We start from the raw sequence: 23223 nt of genomic DNA, 5'->3' as shown, positions 1-23223 counted from the left end.
TGTAGTAAGATTAGCCAGCCCGCTAGCCGGCCAAGTTTGACGGACACAACACAACAGCAGTCGGCCAACTTCGGGCATTGCCAAGTTCTTGAATGCGGCAAATTACTGGCGAAACCGAGCTCTTTACAACTTGGCGGATAATCGAAGAGTCCTCATTTCCGTTCCCGACCCCCCTCAGACGCCGGGGTTTTGTTACCGAGCGGGGGGCAGGGTAGGGCAGTTGACAAGTGATGAAGTTTAGTTAAATTTGCAAGGAACTTCGATGTTATTTGAGGCTAATCTGTTCGGACGGCTGCTGTTCAAATTAGTTAATAGTTGACCTCGTCCGCTAATCGATATTGCGTCTATTGATTGCCGGCCAAGAGCTTGATTCGTAACAAAATCAGTAATGTTTAAGGTAGTAGAGGCGGTCTTATTCTTATTTCGAGTCAGCACATAGGTCTGTATGATATCAACTATTAATAACTGGAGTGTGAGTCTTTTGTTACGACTTGCCGGATCGAAACAAGAAAAAGTTTGCAAAGATCTTGACATTTGTCCCTTTTATTACGAAACTTCCTTGACAGCTCAGCCTCTCTCATTCATTGGAATAATAATTAGGTCATGAGATTTTAAATTCATTTCAAAAGAACAAGTCGACCAACTCGGCCATACAAAACGTCCAACAGTGAACCGCAAAAATGAGCAGTAGGTCTGTATTGGTGGAACAACAATAAAATTAGTTATGTAAGTTGATAGTTCCACTGCTTGTCGATTGTCATTCAATGATTATTCTACAATCATTTCAGAAAAGCTCAGTCAGTAAGTAGAAGATGGAAAAATTATGTCTATATGAATTGCTTATTTGAATCTATATCTATATATATTTTTATAACCTAAAACACTAATATTTCACTCACCCATTTTCCGGTCAAGTGTAAAGGTCTAGAAGTCTCACTGTCCCGAACATCCCCGCACCTCCGCCAACATTCTCGGCTCAATAACTTATTCATAAATCGTTGTCATTGACGCGTGAGACTCCCTTCTCGGTTCCCAAAGGATTGTCGCCTTACGTCTCTGTCGTAAGGGTCACAATAAGCCTAAATATGAATATATGAGGCAATAGTGCGGGGCACGGGCGGCGGGCTCCCACGGGCTCAGGAGGGTCACTCTATACTGGCGAAAAACTAAACAACGATAGCCATCGTGCAGTTAGTATGTTTAATACAACGAGATAGAGTCGTGGCTCGCGCAGCAGCTTTCCAAAATTTAGTTTTCCGTCATATAGAGTGACCCCCCAGAGGCGCGAGTGCGATACTCTCAAGCAACTTTGCTCATAAATCCACGCCTTACATGATGCTTGTTTGCATAATACAAGACTTAGTCGGCTTTGTTACGGCAGTTTGATAGGTCCGACGCTGTGCAGGTACTTGCAGTTAATATCCTTATTCTTAGATTGTTTTCTTGCGATTATTCAATACACTGGCAAATAAACATAATTTTTTTTGCTTTTAAAGCTCATCAGATAAATTAAGAAACTGGGTAGACATTGCCTTTGCAAGGTTATGAATAATAAAGATATAGGTAATGAGATGTAGGTATATGTTTGTACTAGTTGGTACAAACATTAAAATGGCCTAGTAACCAATACATGTTTTCATAAACTCGGAGCATACCTTAGTTTGTGTTTTTGTATCGGTTCTCTGAAGTTTGGAATGAAAACACACAGTTTACCGTCACAACAAATATAATCATGACGAGAGTTTTCTTGCAAAACACACAACAGCTGTTCTACGCTGTAACTTTCCTTAGCGGCTTGTATGGGACGAACTGTGATTCACACTACAGTTCTGCATAAAACTTAGCAAAAATATATGTGTATTCATTCATAACAGTAAGACAGACTTACGCAGGCAGACATTACAAAAAATTGAATGAGGTTAATGGAATTTAAACATAAAACTGTAACTACTTAAAGTGAAATTACGAAGAATTTAACTTGGAAGCGATCCATTGACCGAGGAAAGTGTCTCCTGGCTCATTCTTCGATTTTACAAATGGCTGCTGTTTCATGTTGTTCAGCCATGCTGCAACGTTCTGGTACCTGAAATCATAATTAAATATTACTACCCATCACATATTCTATATCATATTATCCAGCCTTTCGTCACGAATACTAGAGGTGGTCGACAGTTTGTCACTGTGGTGGAAGGATTAGCCATTCAGCATAGCATGATTCTCTGATAGCTTAGGGCACGCCGGGCTTATATAAAGAACAGTGCATTAATCACTCGTAGAGTTTCATTTATTACACTCATAGTTTCAGCAGTCAGATTATACCTAATCTTACAATCTTACGAATCCACATCGCCCACCACCAAACGTAAGGCGCTCCCATTGACGCCTTGTCCAAACGTGGCTGGGTCCGAAGCGTTGAAAGCTAAACTTCGCGCGATAAGCTGAAGCGAGGCTAAAAGTACAGAACCTGAAAGGCACATTCGATTGTGCTGCCAAAGTTTCACTTAGCTTTCTTCCCTATTGTAGACTTACTTAGCGGCATCCAGCGGCACGATATGGTTGAGGCCGGTGACGGAACCAACCGCACAGATGTCGGCTACGGTCATGGAGTCTCCAGCCAGCCACTTGGAGCCGGACAGGAAGGCGTCCAGCATGGAGTATGCCTCCTCGATCTGGCTCAGCATCTTCTCAGTGGGCTTGGTGAGGCCTTCCGCTATCATTGGGTACTGGAATTTAGGAGATGAGGTTTTTAAAGCAATTGTTATTTTTTTATTTCTTGATTGTTGTGTTGTAGCTCTGTTTCTGTAGCAACTGGTAACCCACATCTTAATTTCTATCTAGAACATTTGATTTAGCTGCTTATTACAGCCATGACTTTTGAGGCTTTTTGACCGAGTGCTAGGCCGAGGATGTCTCAGCCATTTTACTCGGTAGGTGTTACAGATTAGGGTAGAGCTAGCGTAGTAGTAAGGTTCTCAAAATATTGGTGGACAATGGTACTTACAGTCACGGCCCGGAGTCTGGGGAACAGAATGGTGGCGTCGAAGTAGAGCTTCTGGTCTACTTGAGCCCTTTTCTTGATATCCTTTGGGTATAGAGAGTCGTCTTTGGCGTATTTATCGACAAGATACGTGACAATTACGTGACTGAAAGAATAAGAAAAGTACTTATTAGACTTATCATTAGTTTTACCCACGCTAGTGTAATAGGAAATATTCGTTGAGACCACTAGATATCAAACTAAAATAATTTCATAAAATCCATAGCCATATTTAAAATAATGTAAAATAGGAGGTCACATAACTCACCTGTCGTGGATTGTAAGGTCTCCGTCTTCCAGTAAAGGAATTGTGTGAACAGGATTTTTCTGAAAAAGTAAATAAACAGTACCTTAATTATCAATAAATAAAACTCCCACTCCTTAATTAATTGATGATATTTATAAGGTAAAGTGTACGAAATTGGCCTCACCTATTACCTTATATCTTCTATTGAACCTTATTTATAAATATGTCTGACAGACCCTGAACTAAATGCTACGAGTACCTACATCCAATAAAAAAATCCTTTTCTCAAGAAGTAAACCCTAGTCCAGCTACTTTACCACCACCGACACGTTGGCAATCCATAAGCAGCGTCACTCACCTGTCAAATGTCTGTCAGATCCATATACCTAAGCGAGCGACGGTTTATGGTAATGTTCCTACTCCCTATAAAGAGAAACACGAGGTGTACCTTCATGTACTCAGGCGAGGTGTTTTCTCCCTTCAGCAGATCGCAGTCCACGGCGTCCACGGCCAGGCCCAGCGCCTCCACCGCCATCATGGCGGACCGCGCCGGCGGGCTGCCGTCCAGTTTGTACAGCTTCATACTGGCTGTAACAGAAAGATTATCACTTGAGGTCCGAAACAGTGGAACGATCCGTGCTGTCGGATGAACAAATACAACCCGCGCAAGTAATTTGGCACCTGACCTACAAGATCCAGGTGTCATGTTCAGTTCACTAGCCCGGGGGTACCCGACGCGTGTTTTGAAACTATACAAGGCCAGAACGCACCCATAGTGTACTAGCACTGTATAGTTTCAAGTGAAAAAAATAAATATTTTACTTGAAAATATACACGATTTGTGCGTACTAATCGCGTATACTTTCAAGTTGGGATTTACTGAATCGTACTTGAAAATATACATTGCTATTACGCATATTGTTTGATTGGCGTACTTGTCGCATATAATTTATACCTACATGCTGATTCTAATTTGCTTAACTATTTCGGTAAATGTAAATGACTACAATTGACTTGTTCTGCCTGTCATACCTATAAAATGTTAATAAATAAGATTAACAAGCTCTAATTTGATTGATAAATTGATATTTATAGCAATCATACTTGCAAGTAAGCATAAGCATACCTACTAATATCTTATTATTTAAATGAATTAAGAGTAATACCTACTACACTCCTGAACGGATAAGACTAGCTTAATGACGCCGTCGGCAATATTAAAGTGCATTTAACAGCGCATCAAAATATTATTATAACCAACTAAAATAGTAAATTTTGATCAAATTTTTAAATTTAATGGTTTAAAAAAATTAGGGTCATTTGGTGTTGAATTTTTGCTACTTGGACTTATTCATTGCTCGTGAGTGTAGTAGGTACTATCCTATTATAGACATTTTTCATCAAGTTTTGAATTCACCGTAATTGTCTTTTATGAATTGTTCTACACCCTCTTATGAGATAATTTTTACTATTAACAACAGTTCTACAGTTTAATATCAATTTACTTTTTAACTTACGGTGTAAACAAAAAACATGTTACGAAATTAATGCCAAGTGCGGAATGATGATGCAATGTTTAGAAAGCAATAGACTTATTACTATTTCGCATGAAAGAAAGAGAGAGCAACAATTCAAAAGGGCTACCTGGTAACTAATCACGTATAGTTTCAAGTGCTCGCATTGCCGCTTGGCGCTTGAAAATATACACGATTAGTACGCAGTGGTAACTGCTGCAGTATATTTTCAAGCCATAATTTTGGCCCAACTTACTTGAAAATATACGCGATTAGTGCGTAATGGCCTTGTATACTTTCAAGTAAATCATGGCACCATTTTAATTTGAAAATATACGCGAGCAGTCCCAACCTCTGCGTTCTGGCCTTGTATAGTTTCAAAACACGCGTACCCGACATGAAATCTGGTTCATGTCTACCAGAAGCCAAGTTAACTCGCGCGGGTTGTCAGCAGTCAGTGCTGCGCCTAGCTCTCTCCAGTCGCGTCATCCGTCCCATTTTGGGCGTAATGAAATAAAATTACCGAACTGAATTAGAGAAGTACCTACAAGAATGATGATTGATAATTTTAAGTGATCATCTTCAGTGTCATTAAGATTTCTTAGGTATGTACATTATAATTAATTATGGTCATGATCAATCATCAGGTGTATAGGATAAAAATGCTTATACTAAGTACTTCCTTGTATTTATAACGAGCTATTGTAAAAAACACTAAGTATATGTTCTTGAATAAAGGTTCACAGTTCAGTATTACTGTTTTTATTTATTTACCTTGAGTAAATCTAAATTACAAACCCAAGCGCCGAATATAACAATTATAAACTCGCCTAAACACCAGAATTAACAGAATTCGCGACAGCTAGGTACATTAAAAAGTAGTGTACATAATGAAACCAGCTAATGAAAACTTACCGCAAAATGTAAACAGTTACTCCGAGAAATAACTAGGTAAGTAGGTATACGTTTTTTATTTGATTGATTCTATTTTTGAACGCGGATGTTAGTGGGTGATGGTGGCACGTCAGTCGGGCGTTGAACACGAAAAACAACTGACTATTCTGTGATACTTTTAGTATCGAATATAAGATAAGGGCAGATATACACCTTGATGATATTTGATTAGAGTGGTCAAGTAATCGGAGCAACTAAGTGGTATATTTAATCGTAGAGTCTGAATACCTACAATATTTATTTATGTAAAAGTTATAATAGTATATAAGTATAGCATAAATCTTTATTGGTTCTAGATACACGTTATTGGTATTCTCATTAGCGGGATGATGACAAACACTGGAGCTGGGCAAGGTTTTGGCGCCCGCCGTCGTGGTAACTCAGATTAGATGACTCTCGCTAAATGGGCATTCAGGGTGTAAAAGGTATACATTCGATACGTAATTCGGGACACTCTTATGATAATTTAGCAAAAGTTAGGTAAGTACCTGTTAGTAATCATGAATATAGCCTCACTGTTGCATATGGATATGTGTGTTCGCCACCTAACATGGGGCCATCCATTATTATGACATCAGCAAAATACAGTCGAGCGGTATGTGCATTGCATGTATCATTTATGAGACAGCCACGCCTCTAGTACTTACCTAATAACCTGTAGTAAAAAAAATACCGACAGCTAGTAATGACTTTATGACAAAATGGGTGGAACAGGTAAAATAAGGGACCTGTTTCTGACCAGCTATTGTGACCTAACACAGTATGGAACCGTTCCGAACGTATGACATGGAAAAATATCTTCTTAATCGAGTTAAAAAAATAGTTTTAATCAGACAAAATATTTAATACCATTTATTATATTTAGATGCGTTTTTTTTATTATATGGGTTAAATAGTAGCTCGCGTGTGGCCGTGGCATTAGTCAAGGTCAGATAAAACAAATAGTCGCCATGGTCGACCGTTGTGCTCATAGATTACATAACAACAAAACACACAACAAGTCAAGCTAATATAGATACAGCAGGAAAATAAATAGGTACCTACTTATTATAATTATGATGTAATAGACTTAACTACAGTCGTAATGAAATAGTTACATAGCACCAAATTACTCGTAAACGGAAAACCGCCGTCTGCAATATTGAAGTACCTTTAATATCCCATAAGCCAGTATATTACCAACAAAAAACATAAATAATGTATACATTTTTTTAAATAAATGTTTTTAAAATTTGGGGCTATTCAGTGTCCGATATTTGTGGCTGAAACATTTTAAAAAACGCGTGTGTATGTAATTTATGTATTTAATTATTAATTAAGTAGTCTGTTTAGATACAATCTGCGTGTTTTTGGTTATTTACAATGGAGTCCACAAATACGGGGTTGTTTCTGTGATTTAGTACAGCCACGGAAGTATTTTTATGGCTTGAATAATGTAGCTCTATGGACAATAAAGTTAACTTTTGTTTTGGTATTTTCAGCGTTTTCCGGGATTAGGGATGCCGAGGTTGCTTTGAAACGAAAAACTTTACAAGTGCTACATTAGATAAATACACTCACGAGCAATGACATACTCGTAGTTCCACTGACATAGAAACAAATTACTCCTAAACGGACTGACAAAAACTAGAGCTGGACTAAGCTAAGGTAAGCTATTGTCAGTCACGGACCGTTCAGTTTGTCCCGATTGTATTTTATTATAAGGTTTAAGGGGAGGCTCCTTTCATGCACCCGCTTTATTAATGCACCATTGTTTTTGTGAAAGTACAGACGACAAAAAAGAGCTGGAGGCTCGAATTAGCTTTCCAACGACAAATCAAGTGCAGCCTTTGTGTAAACGGTACCTCGGCTGAAATCCTTTATGATTTCCGATAAAATCCCGGATTTTATGAAAGCGAAGAAAATATACCACCACTCGTCCGTTGAACAAGTTATTTATTTATTTATTTATTTATATACACTTTATTGCACACAAAAAACAATTTTTACACAGAAGCATTTGATGGATGAAATAAATGTATATATATCATAATATATCTAAAGGAAATACCTACTTATCGTGTATACATTTTAAATCGTGACGAGATACAATACAAACTAAAACTACAAATACAATTAGGTACTCTTCATTCAAAATAAGATCATTAGTAAGAAAAATAATTGGTAAGAAAAACTGGCTAGTGTTTAAAACGAGGGAATAGCTAATCTACTCTGGGTGATAAGAGCCAGCATATTATTAGGTATATTATGACAGCAGCATATCCCTCTAATTATCATGGATTAACTAGCAAGGTGCATATTAATGTCTAAAATTATGTTGTAACTGTTAGATAAGTGTGCTTTTAACATCCATTAAAAATATAAATTAGTAAATTAGCCGTAAAGGCTGCAGGACTAAGTACTTTTTAATATATTATAGAATAAACTGAAATCAATATTATCATACAATAATAATCTTAATCGACAGCGGAAAGGAGGAAATGACCCAGCGCGTTTTTGACAATATGAGTAATACGTAATATATTTTTAATTTACGTAATATTACTAAAATAGTGTATTTATACATTGTCATAAAAGATGTTACGTTGACGTGGAAATGTTTTTCCCCAATGCTGTTGTTACCGCCCCGTGATATATATCTACAGCCTCCTAAAGTTATTAAATTGGGTGTAGCAAGCTAACAAACGGTGGCTCTGGAAGTATTTGGTAAAAAAAAATGCAATTTGAAAATAAAAACTATTAAAAAGTGTACAATTATAAAAGATTAAATTTGTAAATATGTATATATGTATTTATGATTATCTGAGTAAATAAATAACTCCCATTCGGCTCACAATACCCTTTCTAACATACTATAGTATTCAGCCGTACTCAAAATTTTAAAATAAGCGTATTTTTCGTATCGTGCTGCAGCCTGCACGTTCAGGTCAGTTCGGAATGCAGAACCCGGAAATTACTTACACGTGCTTTACTTCGTAGTAGTTCTATGTTATACTTACCTACTAGTTTTTCGTGCGAGTATCGCTTATCCTATGTTTTAATCCAGGGTGTCAGAGTAGTACAAGCCAAATTTCATAAAAATTGGTCGTGTCGTTCCTCCGTGAAAGGTTAAAAAACACCCATCCATCCAGATTCCAGACATACAAACATTCACGTTTATAGATGAACATTGCGGTCTATGAATTATTACGTGAATTATACAGTACTAAAAACACTCCACTCAAAATACTGATATCTATTGGTTTACGCTACTTATTATCTTTATCTACATCGAGACAAGTATAGCAAATAGCAACACATGTCGTTATTATAGTACAGTAAAGATGATCTGGAAAGATACCAAATGTAATCTATAGCAAGGTCGAAATCATGAAGTCATACTCATCAAGACTCATAATTAAGTATAAAAGTTGCTTTGTCATCATGATAGAAACCGTTATTATTTTTTTAAACTAAATGTTTTTCTTATCAACAGCAAGTTACCGTAGGACGGTGTCTTATTTATAAATGGAACTGATATAACTATTAAAACTACAAGTCCTTTTGTGTGAATATATCAGTAATTTTATAGATATCGAGGTGTGCAGACGTGCTGAATAGTATTACTTTCAAGGTTATTATCATTTATTAGTACTACCGATTATTTAAGTGTGTTTTCGTGCGAGTGTGGTACTAAAGTAAAGACACCTATAGTAATAAAATATTAAAATGTCTGTATTAAAAATCTGCCTACAAAATAGTATACAAACATTCTAATTATTCTAAAGATCTAGCTCAGTGTTCGTTTGAAGTAAAGCGACCTTGAGCGGTCTCTTCAAATCAATCTTGTGTTTCTTGATCTTGTTCTAGAAGCTTAAAGACGATTCGAGTTTTCGTTTACTTACGCTTAAAGATCACAAAAGAATGCTCTTGTTAGAGCACTAGCTCTGTGTTCGTTTAATATCTTAAAAAATTGTCATCAAAATAATTATATGTGAAACTTTTTAATTTTATTTCTCACTAGCCAGCATTTTTTTTACATTATTTTTTTCCATATAGGTATTCCTACCTACATTCAAATATTTTGGCAAACTGTAAAGACAGTTCTAGTGCCTCTAGTAGTAAAGAGTCATTAGTAATAGAGAGGCATTTGAAAAAGAAGAAGAAAGACAGTTTTGTGGTTTCTCGTAGAAAAAATATTTTACTCAAGAGCAATGAAAAGGTTCCAGTTACTTATTCAACGGCAGGTGGAACTTTTATCATTGATCGTGAGTATAACATTCCTATTCCTCACAGAACCATGAAGCTGTACAAACTGGACATGAGCCCTCCGGCGCGCGCCACCATGATGGTGGCTGAGGCCCTGGGGGTGAAGGTGGACACCGTCGACGTCAACCTCATGAAAGGGGACAACAGAACGCCCGAGTATCTTAAGGTATTTGTGTGTTTTGTTTTGTTAAATTGGTAACGAAATGTTTGGAGGGGGTTTCTGCATATCATGTGTTATAGGTACTTACTGCCTTTCAGAAAACAACGTCATCTTCATTTTCATTTTCAATCATAATAGAGGTTTAAGTATTTTTTTCATTTTACTAAATGTATTGTAGCATATCATCAATACCATAATGATTGTAATCACTGTTAAAAACAAAGTTGGGTTTTTAAAGCAAAAAATATTTAATAAGTACTACAACATGTTGTGGCTACATTTGTTAGTAGGTACATATACCACGTAATTTATCTTTAATTTACTTATAAGTTAAATTGTACTTGTCTGTTTTTTTCCTCCGATCGGACAAGGTGGAAATCATTGGGGGAGGCCTATGTTCAGCAGTGGACGTCCTATGGCTGAGATGATGATGATGATGATGATGATGATGTCTGTTTTGTAGTCCTTAAATAATAATAAAAAAAAACATAATAAATTGATTGATGGTATGGAATTGCGCGCGCGTCGAGCTCGTCCTTGGCAGGATTTACTCGTATGCAAGTACTTTTATGGCACCAGTAATAAAATAAATAATGTACCCAAGTAAATACACTGCCGGGCAATGAAAAAGTTCCATTGCGAAAATCACCAAATTACTCCTTAACGAAAATAACTAACTTAATGATGTCTTCTGCAATATTTTAATACATGGAACGGAGAATCAGAATATCACCAACAAGAAACGTAAATATTTTGTTCAAGTTCTCCATTAAATATTTTTAAAAATTAGGGCCATTTGGTGTCTGCATTTTGTAAGTGGAACTGTTTCTTTGCACGTGAGTGTACAATCAGATGGACTTGAGGATTAGGTAGGTACTCCGTCCATCTGATTGTACTTTGTTACTCCTATCTCCATCACCATCGTAGCCGGAGAGTATTTGTAAGTTTATAACATAGTTACTCGTATAAGGAGGCTTAAGTCCACATTCCACTACAAAGGATTACGAGCATTCTTGTACTTTGTACCTTGCTATCAAAATAAATCTCTGTAATGATGACGTAGGTATCTCAGATTACCTCTATGATATCTAAATTATCGGATCACATATTACATACGGAAAATAATAGGAAACACGATATAAATTTTTGACAAAAAGATTAGATCTCCGCTAAATAATTTTGATACGAATCACAAAATAACACGGAAAACATAAGGTGGTATCAAAAATAATTGGTAATTACTTGGTAGCATTGAAATGAAACCTCAAGTCATGTCATTATATACCTACGTAGCATAGGTAATTATAAGTACTTACTGCACTTATTGTCAGTTTATGTACCACATCATCAGTCATCATCATCATACGAGTTATACGTCGTTGTTGTGAACACTTTACATACCGATCATAGTACTTACACACTTTGGTACCTGCATGGGGAAGCAAAAACATATTTAAATTATAATGGATTCATTATTTTTTGTAACAGAAAAATCCGATCCACACCGTCCCCCTTTTAGAAGACGGAGACCTCATCCTTCACGACAGGTAAGAAGAATTCGCAAAGTCTAACAGTGAAACTTGACCTTGACTTAGGCCTCGTAGTTTGTCGTGCTACTTACTGGACACTCTGTATAAAGTCCAGCCAGGCTCCATTCATGGAATCCGATAAATTAATTTAAAAAAAATATTCTGTGCTTACCTTCACCTGATTGGGACCGCGCGGATGTCCGCACAACGCAGTTTCACACATAAAACCATTGAACTAATATTACTTACGCTAGTTATATTAGTTCAATGCCTAAACTCAATCAGTTAAGTGAAGTTAAGTGATTAACAATAAAAACTACACACTTTCAGTCACGCCATCGTCACATACCTGGTGGACAAATACGGCAAGAGTGACGCTCTGTACCCCAAGGACGTGAAGAAGAGGGCTCAGGTGGACCAGAAGCTGTACCTGGACGCCACCATCCTGTTCCCCCGGCTGAGGGCCGTCACCGTAAGACTATATTACTAGTAACACAAACATTTACATTGCTGCCTGATTTTAAAAGAGTCAGATGTTATCTGCTGTCTAAAACAAAAAGTCGCGATCATGGAAGTAGATTAGTCCCCCGATAACTTTTATCTGGCTATTGAAAAATCTGCTTTTAAACATATTATTTGACCTTACATAATGTATACTATATAGTTTTGTTAGTCTTTAAAGGGAAATGTTACTCCTACAAAAGCCACACACCATATTAATCACATGCTCCATCACCAAAGATAAATCCATAAAACAGCCGTATATTTCACATTACAGTTAGATTCGTAGTGGTTGGATGAAGATAGTGTTGTGACTCGGCGATTAAGCTAGCCTTTACCTTTTAGGAGTAATTTGGTGCAATTGACACTGGAAGTTTTTCATTGCTCGCGGTGTAAGCAGCAATGACGCCACATCTGACATCCGCTTCCCTACCCACAGTTCCTCATCATAACCGAGGGTCTGAAGAAGCCGTCCGACAAGATGCTCAAGGACATCGAGGAGGCGTACTCCATCCTCAACAGTTTCCTGTCCACCAGCAAGTATCTGGCGGGAGACCAGCTCTCTCTGGCCGACATCAGCGCCGTGGCCACCGTCACCTCGCTCGTGTATGTGCTGCCACTGGATGACGCCAAGTAAGTTGATGCTCCTGTGATAAATGATGCGAAATAGATGGAGTGTCGGTGATGAAGTAACGTCTCGACAATAAATTATTTACTGTACAAAAGGCATTTATTTTGATTAGTTCGGTTAGAAAATTTCTGACTTTATTCATTGGTCAATTGTTGTCAATGTACCATTGGTACAATGGTAGTCACTTGAAAAGTTTATCTTGGTTTCACAGTAAACAAAATGCGAACAGTAGTTATTTGTTTGTGTATGTCACACTCCATCTTGTTCGTATTGTTTATCAAAGTGATGCTCACAAGAATATTGTAAAGGCCTAACTGCATGGTATGGTTGCCTTATTGGTGCGTTACCTAGAATCAAACGGTTTGATTACACATAGCTCCTTCAACGAACATAGAAAAAACGTCCAAACGGCTATTGAACGTATGGAATGGCATGACTGTATTTGGATAATCGATAGTGGAATTTCTATGAAAGCTTGAATATTTTACGGTATAGAAAGCAGAATAATTACATTATTGTACCTACCCTCAAACATAAAACAGTGAAAAAATCATGCGTCAATGTAAATTATCTGTATTTTATAAAACATAGCATTGTCCCAAACCAAAATAAAAAATAAACTAACTAAATAAATAATAACTTATCCAGTTTATTTTTACCATTTACTAATATCGAAATATTCATTTCAGGTACCCCAAGGTTGCAGCATGGCTGAAAACCATGAAAGATCTTCCCTTCGTGAAATCCAAGAACGAGCCCGGAGTAACTCAAGTTGGACAGTGGATCACTTCCTCATTAACTTCTAAGTAACTTTATTAATTTGATGTTTGTTTTATGTTGTTGTTAATTTAATAAATTTAATAAAGTATGTATTGATTTTGTCTGTTTTCTAACTAAATGGCATTTATTTAATAACTTTTCATGTTGATGTCTGAACTTGAATATTTTAGGATAGGAATTTTATAAGTATAAATATTTATGGATCTGCAATTTTAATACAAACAAATTATTTTATTAAGTAAGTCTGCTGCAAATTTAGAATTCTCATAAATAGAAGCGGAAGGATTATTCTGCTGAGAAAGTCACAAGTAGGTATATAGGTAGATACCAAACATTATATTATGTTATTCTATGAAGATGGAGACGTTATAAAGCTTTATACTTTTAAAAATGGATGTCGGTAGGTACTTAGATTTAGTAATTTAAAGGTAAAGTTTTCAAGTACTTATATTCCTTTATAGGTAGGTGCATAATAAAGTGTATATAGCTTTAATTAATATGTACCAGCTATAAAAAGTTAACAAAGTCTTACTAAATTTAGGATAGCTTGCACCAAACGCAATTAAGTAATTCAATTGCTGTCTTGCTTTGACAGTATTAACTATATAAGAGATCATAGATTTAATTTTTGTTAATCAATGTCCTTTCAATTGAGGGTTTTCTAAAGTAAAACGAGCTATAAGCCTACGAAAAAAATGTCACTGAGTCCTAGTATGAAGTGGCAAGGGCTGGTCCATTACTGGCCGAATTTCCGCAGTAGGTACCGTGTAGTGAAGTTAGGTAGGTTGGGTTATTTATGCAGTAATAATTTGTAGTTTGTTATGTGATGTGCCATTATAATTTTTGCACTTCTCATTAACATTGTTCTCTGAAGAGATACTTATGAAGGGGCTGTGGTCACGTCTACTTTACGGTCTCATTACGAGCGCCATTAAACGTTTGATTACAAGCGGTTAAATGGCCACTTTTATAATGAGTTTTTAGGGTTGTGTTTAAGGGTTCCCGGACAATTTACACTTTACGCGGTTAAGAGTGATCCATTCTATGCGGTGCGGGCTTCACTCCACTGTCGCTTGTTTATACCATGATAATTGTTATGAGGTAAATAAATTGTATGTAAGCACATTAGGGTTTTCGTAAATTCATTACGTGCAAAAGGTATCTATATATCTAAAGGACTGTTCACACTTCCAGCGAGGACTCGCTTCATTAGTTTATATCCAAGCCACAAGAGCTATAAAATATAATACTCGTTTCTCATTCATCGTTTTTTCAATTCAGGGGTCGGACCACAGCCTAAATCTATCACTTCCTTCCAAAGTATCCTGTTTCAAAGATCGCAACTTTGTATTAATAGCGGAAAGGTTAACAGTGCACAATCATGATTAATACTTCCTCAACATAGCAAAGTTTCCCAACTCTCATTAGACTAGGCAACAAACGGAACAACACCGCTTGAGATAACTCGACGGAGTTATCGTCTATTATTCTACTACAGTCTCCGCGGTGAAAAGGTTAATAGCTCGTCATTTGTATACTCGATGAAGTAGCATTCGGGACGGCTACGGCTACCAAACTTAATCTATCTACTGCGGATTACAATATATCTAAATGTAGAGTAATATGTAGTGTGCAATATCTATACATTTTTAGTGTATTTATAAAAGTAGGAAGATTTTTTATTCAATCGTATTGTTATAATGGGGAAAATATAAGCAAATGTAATGCAACACCATATACAATTAAAATTCCGTCGACACACTCAGCCGCGCACTCCGAGTGTCACTAGACTTGGATCGTGTTTTATCTTGTTTATTCCACACACTGCATCCAGCTGTAATAGCTGTTGAGACGAACCACTTGTGCCGGGGAAATGAGACGGAAACACGGCGTCGGCCGGCCGGGCGGGCGTGTATCGCACTACGAACGTACTGAGTAATAATGGACATGATGACGAAAACATTCGAGGGACTGCAAATACTAAGAACTGCCTAATCGATGTCTGTTTGGTGAAAGAATCTCCTTTACAATTCAGTAAAAACAGTTTTGTAACAGGCGGCCACTCAGAATGCATTGAGCACAATTTAATTCCCAAAATAGATTAAAACCCCTGCACAAAATCCGTGCACATTTCAACACTTGCAGTAAATTTATATCATCTACGGTACAAAGTGCTGGCTCCACCAAATGAGACAGCACTAGGCGGCGCGATGATAATTCAACTCAGACGCTTTGCGCTGACTCGATGAAATCTATTTTCACTCTTAGCACCATCCGGAAATCCGATTTTACATTCCGAAAATAAAATAGGTAAAGTTTCCCAGATTTGCATGGGAACAGCACAGATTGTGTCTGCTCCTGCACTACTTAAAGGCTTTTACAAATAAGGACGCGAGATACGTTCGTTTCTTCTCTAGCAAACACGAGTATCAAAGAAAAAAACATTATAATCTGAAACCATTTAAAGATAGAAATTTAAAATGAGTAAGTCCGGCCGGTGCTCGTGGATTATGAAGGCATGCAGCACGCAACGCCAGAAATATTTTCATAAGCTGATTAAAAAACAACAAAAGCTTCTTTCGTGCAAACGTTGCCTCTAAATTTTCGTGTCGATATAACAAAGAGCAATTACAGAGCGTCACACGAAAATGAAACTTAAGGGATGGTGTCGCTTACTACTACTCACCGACTCCCAGCATTATGTAGACTAAAAGTGCCTCACTTGGAGGTTTGTTGAGGTTGGTTGTAATAAGAGCGATAGTTAGTTGAGGAGATGGAATACCTAGAAGATTCTATTAAATGAATAGGTGTTGAGGGCGGGGCGGAGGCTCCAGGGCGATTATTCAAGTGTCTCGGGAAGCTGAGATCAGCTAACCTCGCTCCTTCGTTTTCATTAAGAATTGGTTTCTGAGGCTTTTGCCGCCATTGATTCCTTGTAGTCATTGCAACTAAATGCTACAGGAATTTGGATTTAAGTACTCAGCAAGAAACATAGAAATCATTACACATAGTTTGAGTATTAGTATCTCACACTTTGGTCGGGACCCAGTGCCCTGCTGATGTGGTATCCTAGTATTCCTAGTGTCCTATCGAGGGAGTCCTGGGGTTCCAGTAATGAGAGAGTGGACTGTATTTTTATGATGGTATATTCTGGTTCACAGTAAGAGCCGCGTTACAATATTTCGGATAAGTAGATGTGTTCTGTATGAGATCCAAAAGGTAAGAGAGCGAATTTTGAATGGTTTTGAGTGAAGTTATACAAAATGAATGAATGATACAATGCGATACAAATGGAATGAAGTAAATAGTTGAATGAATGAATATTATGAATGATTATGATGACGCGGTGCTCGAACATGCTCCCCGGGTTGAACGCTGTGTTCAAGAAGTTGGCAGCGGGCAGATGTTGTTGTAGGCTCGCTGTATGGTGCCCTTCTTGGTGAGGACGTCGACGACCCTTGTGATGCCATCAGTGCCCGGGTGGACCTTGATGATGCGTCCCAGTGGCCAGAGTAGTGGTGGCATCGTTCTGTCCTTTACTAGGACCAGCGTCCCTTCCATCAACTGCTCTGGAGAAGACCGGTGCCATTTGGTTTTCTGCTGTAGCAAAGACAAGTACTCGTTAGAGAACCGGTTCCAAAAATGTTGTCGTATCTGCTCAACCCGCTGGTATCTTGGCAGCAGCTTTATGTTGGCATCTGTGACCTGCGGATGAGGAACTGACATGAGAGACCGTCCAATGAGGAAGTGAGCGGGGGTAAGGGCTGTGAAGTCATTGGAAGGATCTGAAGGGAGCGGTGTTAGGGGACGAGAGTTTAAAATAGCCTCTATCTGACTTAAGCAAGTTGACATCTCCTCATATGTCAAGTGAGCTAGACCTAGAACTCGTCTCAAGTGGAATTTTACTGATTTGACAGCTGCCTCCCACAATCCTCCGAAATGAGGTGTATATGGTGGGATGAAGTTAAATTTGATACCGTCATCAGCAAGTTGGCCAGAGATATCATCAGAGGTATCTCTTAAAAAGCGTTGTAATTCGTTAGAAGCGCCAACAAAGCTGGTTCCCTGGTCGGAGTGAATATTCTGAGGCCGCCCGCGGCGAGCGATAAAACGAGACAGAGCAGCCATGAACGCCTCCTTTGTGAGCTCTGTAACCAGCTCTATGTGAACGGCTTTCACTGCAAGGCAAACAAACACAGCAATGTAACATTTTATTAACCTACAACCTCGACCTTTGCGATCGGCTATCAATATTGGCCCAGCATAGTCAATCGCAGTGTTAAGAAAGGGAAACTGCAAGTGAACTCGAGAATTAGGCAAGTTCCCCATTATGGGTTGTACAGTAGCAGCTTTGAATCTGCAACATTTTGCACACGCTCTGGCAGTACTCTTAGCCAGGTTTCTGCCTCCTAGTGGCCAATATGTCTGCCTTACGTTGGCTAAAAGTAACTGTGGGCCGGCGTGGTGGAGACTGATGTGATGTAATCTAAATATGATCTTTGTTATGTGATGTTTGCTACATAAAAGAATGGGATGTTTTACATCAAATGAGTAAAATGAATTTTTAAGTCTGCCTCCCACACGAATCAAACCATCCTCATCTAAAAATGGAGAAAGAGAAAGTAATCGATTTTTAGCAGGAAGAGACTGATCAGACTGTAATAAGGAATATTCTTCAGAAAACATTTCCTTTTGTGCCATCTTTAAAATCATGCCCTTTGAACGTTGTAGTTCTGAAAGGGAAAGATGACCATGCAAGCTTTCTTTTTTGTGACATTTATTTATAAACCTAAGTACGTAGGCTAGGATCCTAACTAGATTTGTAAAACTAGACCTGTTATGAATTAAGTTTGCTATAGGATTAGGAACCTTGTGTGAGTCTTCAGCGTTGGAAAATAAAACTATTTCAGGCAGACTCTGTTCCTTGACGTTAGGCATTACTGGCCAATCACAACATGGTTTTGATAAGAATGAGGGGCCACTCCACCAGAGAGAAGACTCGCCGATAGCATCGGCCCTCACCCCCCGGGAAACTAGATCAGCCGGGTTGTCTTTTGACGGCACATAGCTCCACTTGTGACCGCTGGTACTCTCCTGTATCTCGTACACTCTGTTTCGAACAAACTGTTTGAGTTGGTTTGTCGGAGAAGAGAGCCAGCCTAGAACAATGGTAGAATCAGACCAAAAGAAGCACTGTGCGTTGACCGTCAGAGCGGATTTGACCTTGGTACACAGTCTTGACCCCATTAATGCACCGCTCAGTTCAAGGCGAGGAATCGTAGTAGGTTTGATGGGTGCTATCTTATTTTTGGAGACTAATAGGTGAACATCAACTGTGCCATTTTTACCTACCGTCCTAGCATAGATACATGTCCCATAAGCGCGTTCAGATGCATCAGTAAAGGTATGAAGTTCAATTGAGGAAGGCTCATCGCATAGGATCCAACGTGGTATCCGTAAATTATTGATTTTTGGTAGTGTATCTTCAAATGTGTGCCAAAGATTTTTTATCTCTACTGATACCTCATCATCCCAATCATACTTTGCCGACCATAATTTCCGCATGATGTCCTTTACTTCCATAACGCATGGGCCTACAAGACCTAGTGGATCAAAAATTTGATTGATGGTAGAAAGAATGTGCCTTTTTGTTACTTTTGAATTAGGATTATGTTTTAGATTTATAGAAAATAGTAAGATATCTTGACTACATGACCAATATAGACCTAAAGTTTTACATGATGTATTTTCATTTAAGTCTAGGCTTTTATTATTTAAAGGAGTGCCTTTCAAATCCATAACTGTTTGTAATATGTCTGTACTATTAGATTGCCATTTTCTTAAATTTAATTTTGCTGAATCTAAAGTAGAAATTACTTGCTGACATGTGTGTTTAAGTTTTTCAATAGAGTCATCGCCATCTAAATAGTCGTCAACGTAGAAGTTACGTTGGATTGCGTATTTGACCTTGTCATCTTGCACTTGATCAGCCAACGAAACAAGACACTTGGTGGCCAAATATGGCGCTGAGGAACAGCCATACGTCAGAGTGTTGAGGGTGTACGTCTTCAACGGTAAATAAGGCTCGGATCTGTAAATAATTTGCTGTAGAGATCGTTGGGAAGGATTAACTTCAATTGCCCGGTACATTTTCTCTACATCAGCTGTCACGACATATTTATGTTGACGAAAACGCACGAGAATTGAAAATAAGTCGTCTTGAACCGTGGGGCCTATTTTTTGAATGTCATTGAAGGATTTACCTGACGTACTAGCCGCTCCAGCATCAAAAACAACTCTACATTTAGGCTGAAACAAACCATGATGAGGAATATAATATGATACCTTGTTATCTTGTGGTACATTAATGGTATTTTCTGTCATATGACCTAGATCAATGTACTCTTGCATAAATTTGGTGTAGTGTTCCTTTAAGACAGGATCGCGTTCGAATCGTTTTTCTAGAGACATGAATCGGCGCCTAGCCATGTTATACGAATCGCCTAGTACGTCGGGCGACTCCTTCAATGGTATAGTTACTACAAAACGACCGTCAGCGTTTCGAGAGGTGTGCTCGCTGAAACTTGCTTCACACTCTCTCTCTTCCTGTGACATGCAATGCGTGGGAGAGATTGCATCGAATTCCCAAAAACGTGAGAGATCAGGTTCATTATTTTGTACAAAATAACAGACAGAGCTTTGAAGTTGGCTTTGAGGAATAGACCCGGTCACTAACCATCCTAATTGTGACTCTTGTAGTACCGGTAGCTTCTTTCCTAGCTTAATAGAGGAGGAGCCAAGTACGCTCCAAAATATTTCGGCGCCTACTAGTATATCGATAGAAGACGGAACATTGAATGACGGATCCGCTAGATTGATACCAGTAGGTATGGGTATATGTTGTATGTTGACGTGCGATGTAGGTATCGATTTAGTAATATCAGGCAGAATGTGACAGTTGATGCTAACCCTATAGCCACCGTTATTGGACACGATAGTAAGGTTACAAAGCTGTGTACTTACAGTAGCCTGATTGTCAATACCAGTCACAGTGGAGCTAGTATCACGTCTCACCAAACCCAGTTTAGTGCAAAGGCGGTCCGTCACGAAGTTGGCGGTGCTGCCGTTGTCCAGCAGAAGCCGTGCCTTGTGTAGTCTTCCGTGACGGTCACCTACCATCACCATCGCTGTGGATAAGAAAACGAACGACGGTTTGGCATCTGTTGTGGAAGTGTCGGTCGATAAAGTTACGTTGTTCTCGACAATTGTAGGTATATGCACTGTTTCCTTATCAGTATGAAGGAGCGTGTTGTGCTTGGAATTGCAATACCTACACCTAGACAACCTACACTTCTTACTAATATGACCAGGCCTAAGGCAATTAAGGCAAACCTTAAGTTCAGTCACCTTACGCACACGTTCATCAACCGTTAATTGACGAAAAGATTGACAGTTGTGCAGGAAATGGTTGTCGTTACACATTGGACAAGTGTATGAGCTATTGTTGTTTTGTGTGTTAACAACAAATGTTTTTGAAAAATTAGGGGCACTTTTTTGAAAATTGGGGGCATTTTTTTGAAATTCAGGCCTGCGATTTTGTTTGGTATCTTGTAATGTTTCTAAGAGATCTGCACGGCCTGTAAGGAATTTAGTAAAGTCTTGCAAAGTGGGGGGAATGTTTAATGTATTCCTAAATTGTTCCCACTCACGACTAGTTACGTAATCCAATTTCGTAGACAGTAGGTATATTATTAAAGTGTCCCAATGTGTGACCGGCTGCCCTAACGTAGACAGGGCGCGGAGGTTTTTGTTTGTTGTATCAATCATATTACGAATAGATTGGCAAGACTCTTTACCTATTTTTTCTATGTTAAATAACGACTGAATATGATTATTCACTAGAAGCCGTTTGTTATCGAACCTATCACATAACAGAGACCAAGCCTCACTATAATTTGCACTTGTAAAATCTAAGTTACTTATCACTAACTGCGCACTACCTTGCAACGAACGTCTTAAATAGTGAAACTTGCTTATATCGTCAAGCGAGTCACACTCGTGAATAAGGGACGTAAAAGTATGTTTAAATTCAAGCCAATATTGATAGTCACCAGCAAAGGGAATTAAATCTACTTTAGGTAAGTTAACCAAGTGTTGTTTGTTTGTTGCGCAAGCGTGCGTGTCACAATTAGCTGATACAGGGCCCACCTGGTTGTGCGCAGGGTCGAGCTGGCCCTCCAGCAGGGTGCGCGCCTGCGACACCAGCTCGTAGTACTGGCCCTCGAGCTGGCTCCGCTCGTTGTATCGCTCCTCGGCGTCGTCCGCTAGCTCCTCGAGCTCCAACTGTAATTTGTCGAAGACGGAATATAAGTCTTCGATTTTTTCTAAACGGCACTTTAACTCGTTAGCTTGCAACTTACTTAGCTTATCACTGCTTTTAGCTATATTTAGATAGGTGCTAAACTGTGTCAATTTTGCTTTAACACCGCCACGCTTCTTAATAAGCTCCTTTTCCGTATTCATTGTTATTAGTTAGGAGATATTATATAATAGCAGAAGAACACTAAAAGCAAAGCACTTCTAAACACGTTTAGCCACTGCGCAGTAAAAAAATGTACTTTATGAGCTTTAATAATTAGGTTGCACGTAAGTTAATTTGTAAATATTAAATTATGCACAGCAATTCGCACGACACGTCCAGCTTAAGCAAAATTAATACAGTGGAATGCGGTTTGCGGGGCGCGGGGGGATATGGGATAGATAAGAAACTTGATTATGTCGGCCGCCCGGCTACCTGGCCCATAGAATAGACCTACGCTAACTTTATATGAATTATGCTTGCGTGTTATGCAAGTTAGCTGCTATCTCAATTAGGTACCTAGATATTATATGCGTAATTAATTAAGTAGCCAGTAGGTGACAAGCTGTACTGGGCATATGAATGAGACAATCCAGCCTAGACAAATAGGGGCTATTTTGAAATGATTAATTAGGTTTGATATAAATAGGATAGGTATAGGAATTGGAACGGACTCACAGTATCGTTTCGGCTCCGTAGGCAGGTTGGTTAGGCGCGTGACGTGGCGCGGCCGGCCGGGGTCCAAAGTTCACGCGGCGACTTTGTAGACGTATGCCGCAGTGTGATGACTTCGTAGGTGACCTAGGCTGCCTAGATGGATGGAGATGACCTTGGAGATGTCCTCTGGGTTGTTTCGCCACGAGGTTGATCTTGCAGCCCAAAGTTCTCGGCCGAAATTCGTCGAAATATCACGTAGAATGCTGCACGCGACGTCTTCGCAGGTATCCTGGAGGTGTCCTCGGCAAGATGGTGCTTGCAGGTGTCCTGGAGGTGTCCTTGACGAAGTCTCTCACGTGGCACGTGGAAGTTGATGACACGGCGGTTACTGGTTGTGAAGAAGGACCATGGTCGGGACCCAGTGCCCTGCTCATGTGGTATCCTAGTATTCCTAGTGTCCTATCGAGGGAGTCCTGGGGTTCCAGTAATGAGAGAGTGGACTGTATTTTTATGATGGTATATTCTGGTTCACAGTAAGAGCCGCGTTACAATATTTCGGATAAGTAGATGTGTTCTGTATGAGATCCAAAAGGTAAGAGAGCGAAT

The 23223-nt window shown here is 38.8% G+C and overlaps 3 protein-coding genes across 8 annotated transcripts; 1 reads left to right on the top strand and 2 right to left on the bottom strand.

The window, feature by feature from the left end:
* Positions 1 to 1708: 1708 nt before the first annotated feature.
* On the bottom strand, positions 1709 to 5871 carry LOC105395132 (glutathione S-transferase 1-like). The gene is made up of 6 exons (XM_011567066.3): positions 5714 to 5871; positions 3733 to 3872; positions 3306 to 3364; positions 3002 to 3143; positions 2530 to 2723; positions 1709 to 2083 (listed from the first exon to the last, which is right to left on the bottom strand). The coding sequence occupies exons 2-6, from the start codon at positions 3865 to 3867 to the stop codon at positions 1963 to 1965; spliced, it is 651 nt and encodes a 216-aa protein (XP_011565368.3). The 5' UTR covers positions 3868 to 3872; positions 5714 to 5871; the 3' UTR covers positions 1709 to 1962.
* A 3335-nt stretch (positions 5872 to 9206) lies between these two features.
* LOC105395140 (glutathione S-transferase 1) lies at positions 9207 to 13693 on the top strand. The gene is made up of 6 exons (XM_048629070.1): positions 9207 to 9365; positions 10028 to 10166; positions 11649 to 11707; positions 12020 to 12161; positions 12630 to 12823; positions 13511 to 13693. Exons 2-6 carry the CDS (start codon positions 10032 to 10034, stop codon positions 13629 to 13631), a joined length of 651 nt encoding a protein of 216 aa, XP_048485027.1. The 5' UTR covers positions 9207 to 9365; positions 10028 to 10031; the 3' UTR covers positions 13632 to 13693.
* A 3036-nt stretch (positions 13694 to 16729) lies between these two features.
* On the bottom strand, positions 16730 to 22926 carry LOC119693466. 6 transcript variants are annotated; one of them, XM_048629186.1, is made up of 4 exons: positions 22022 to 22767; positions 21810 to 21944; positions 20625 to 20788; positions 16730 to 17201 (listed from the first exon to the last, which is right to left on the bottom strand). In XM_048629186.1, the coding sequence occupies exons 1-4, from the start codon at positions 22122 to 22124 to the stop codon at positions 16983 to 16985; spliced, it is 621 nt and encodes a 206-aa protein (XP_048485143.1). In that variant the 5' UTR covers positions 22125 to 22767; the 3' UTR covers positions 16730 to 16982. The 6 variants fall into 6 exon arrangements, 4 of the variants coding, with proteins under 4 accessions (XP_048485143.1, XP_048485144.1, XP_048485142.1 ...); XM_048629187.1 differs by having other exon boundaries at positions 16730 to 17198; XM_048629185.1 differs by having other exon boundaries at positions 16730 to 17306; positions 22022 to 22764.
* Between the last annotated feature and the right edge of the window lie 297 nt (positions 22927 to 23223).

This window comes from Plutella xylostella, chromosome 22 (assembly GCF_932276165.1).
Source record: "Plutella xylostella chromosome 22, ilPluXylo3.1, whole genome shotgun sequence".
Classification (NCBI taxonomy): Eukaryota; Metazoa; Arthropoda; class Insecta; order Lepidoptera; family Plutellidae; genus Plutella; species Plutella xylostella.
Note: the sequence above shows the minus strand (reverse complement) of the source record. Positions and strands in the feature narration are given on the sequence as shown.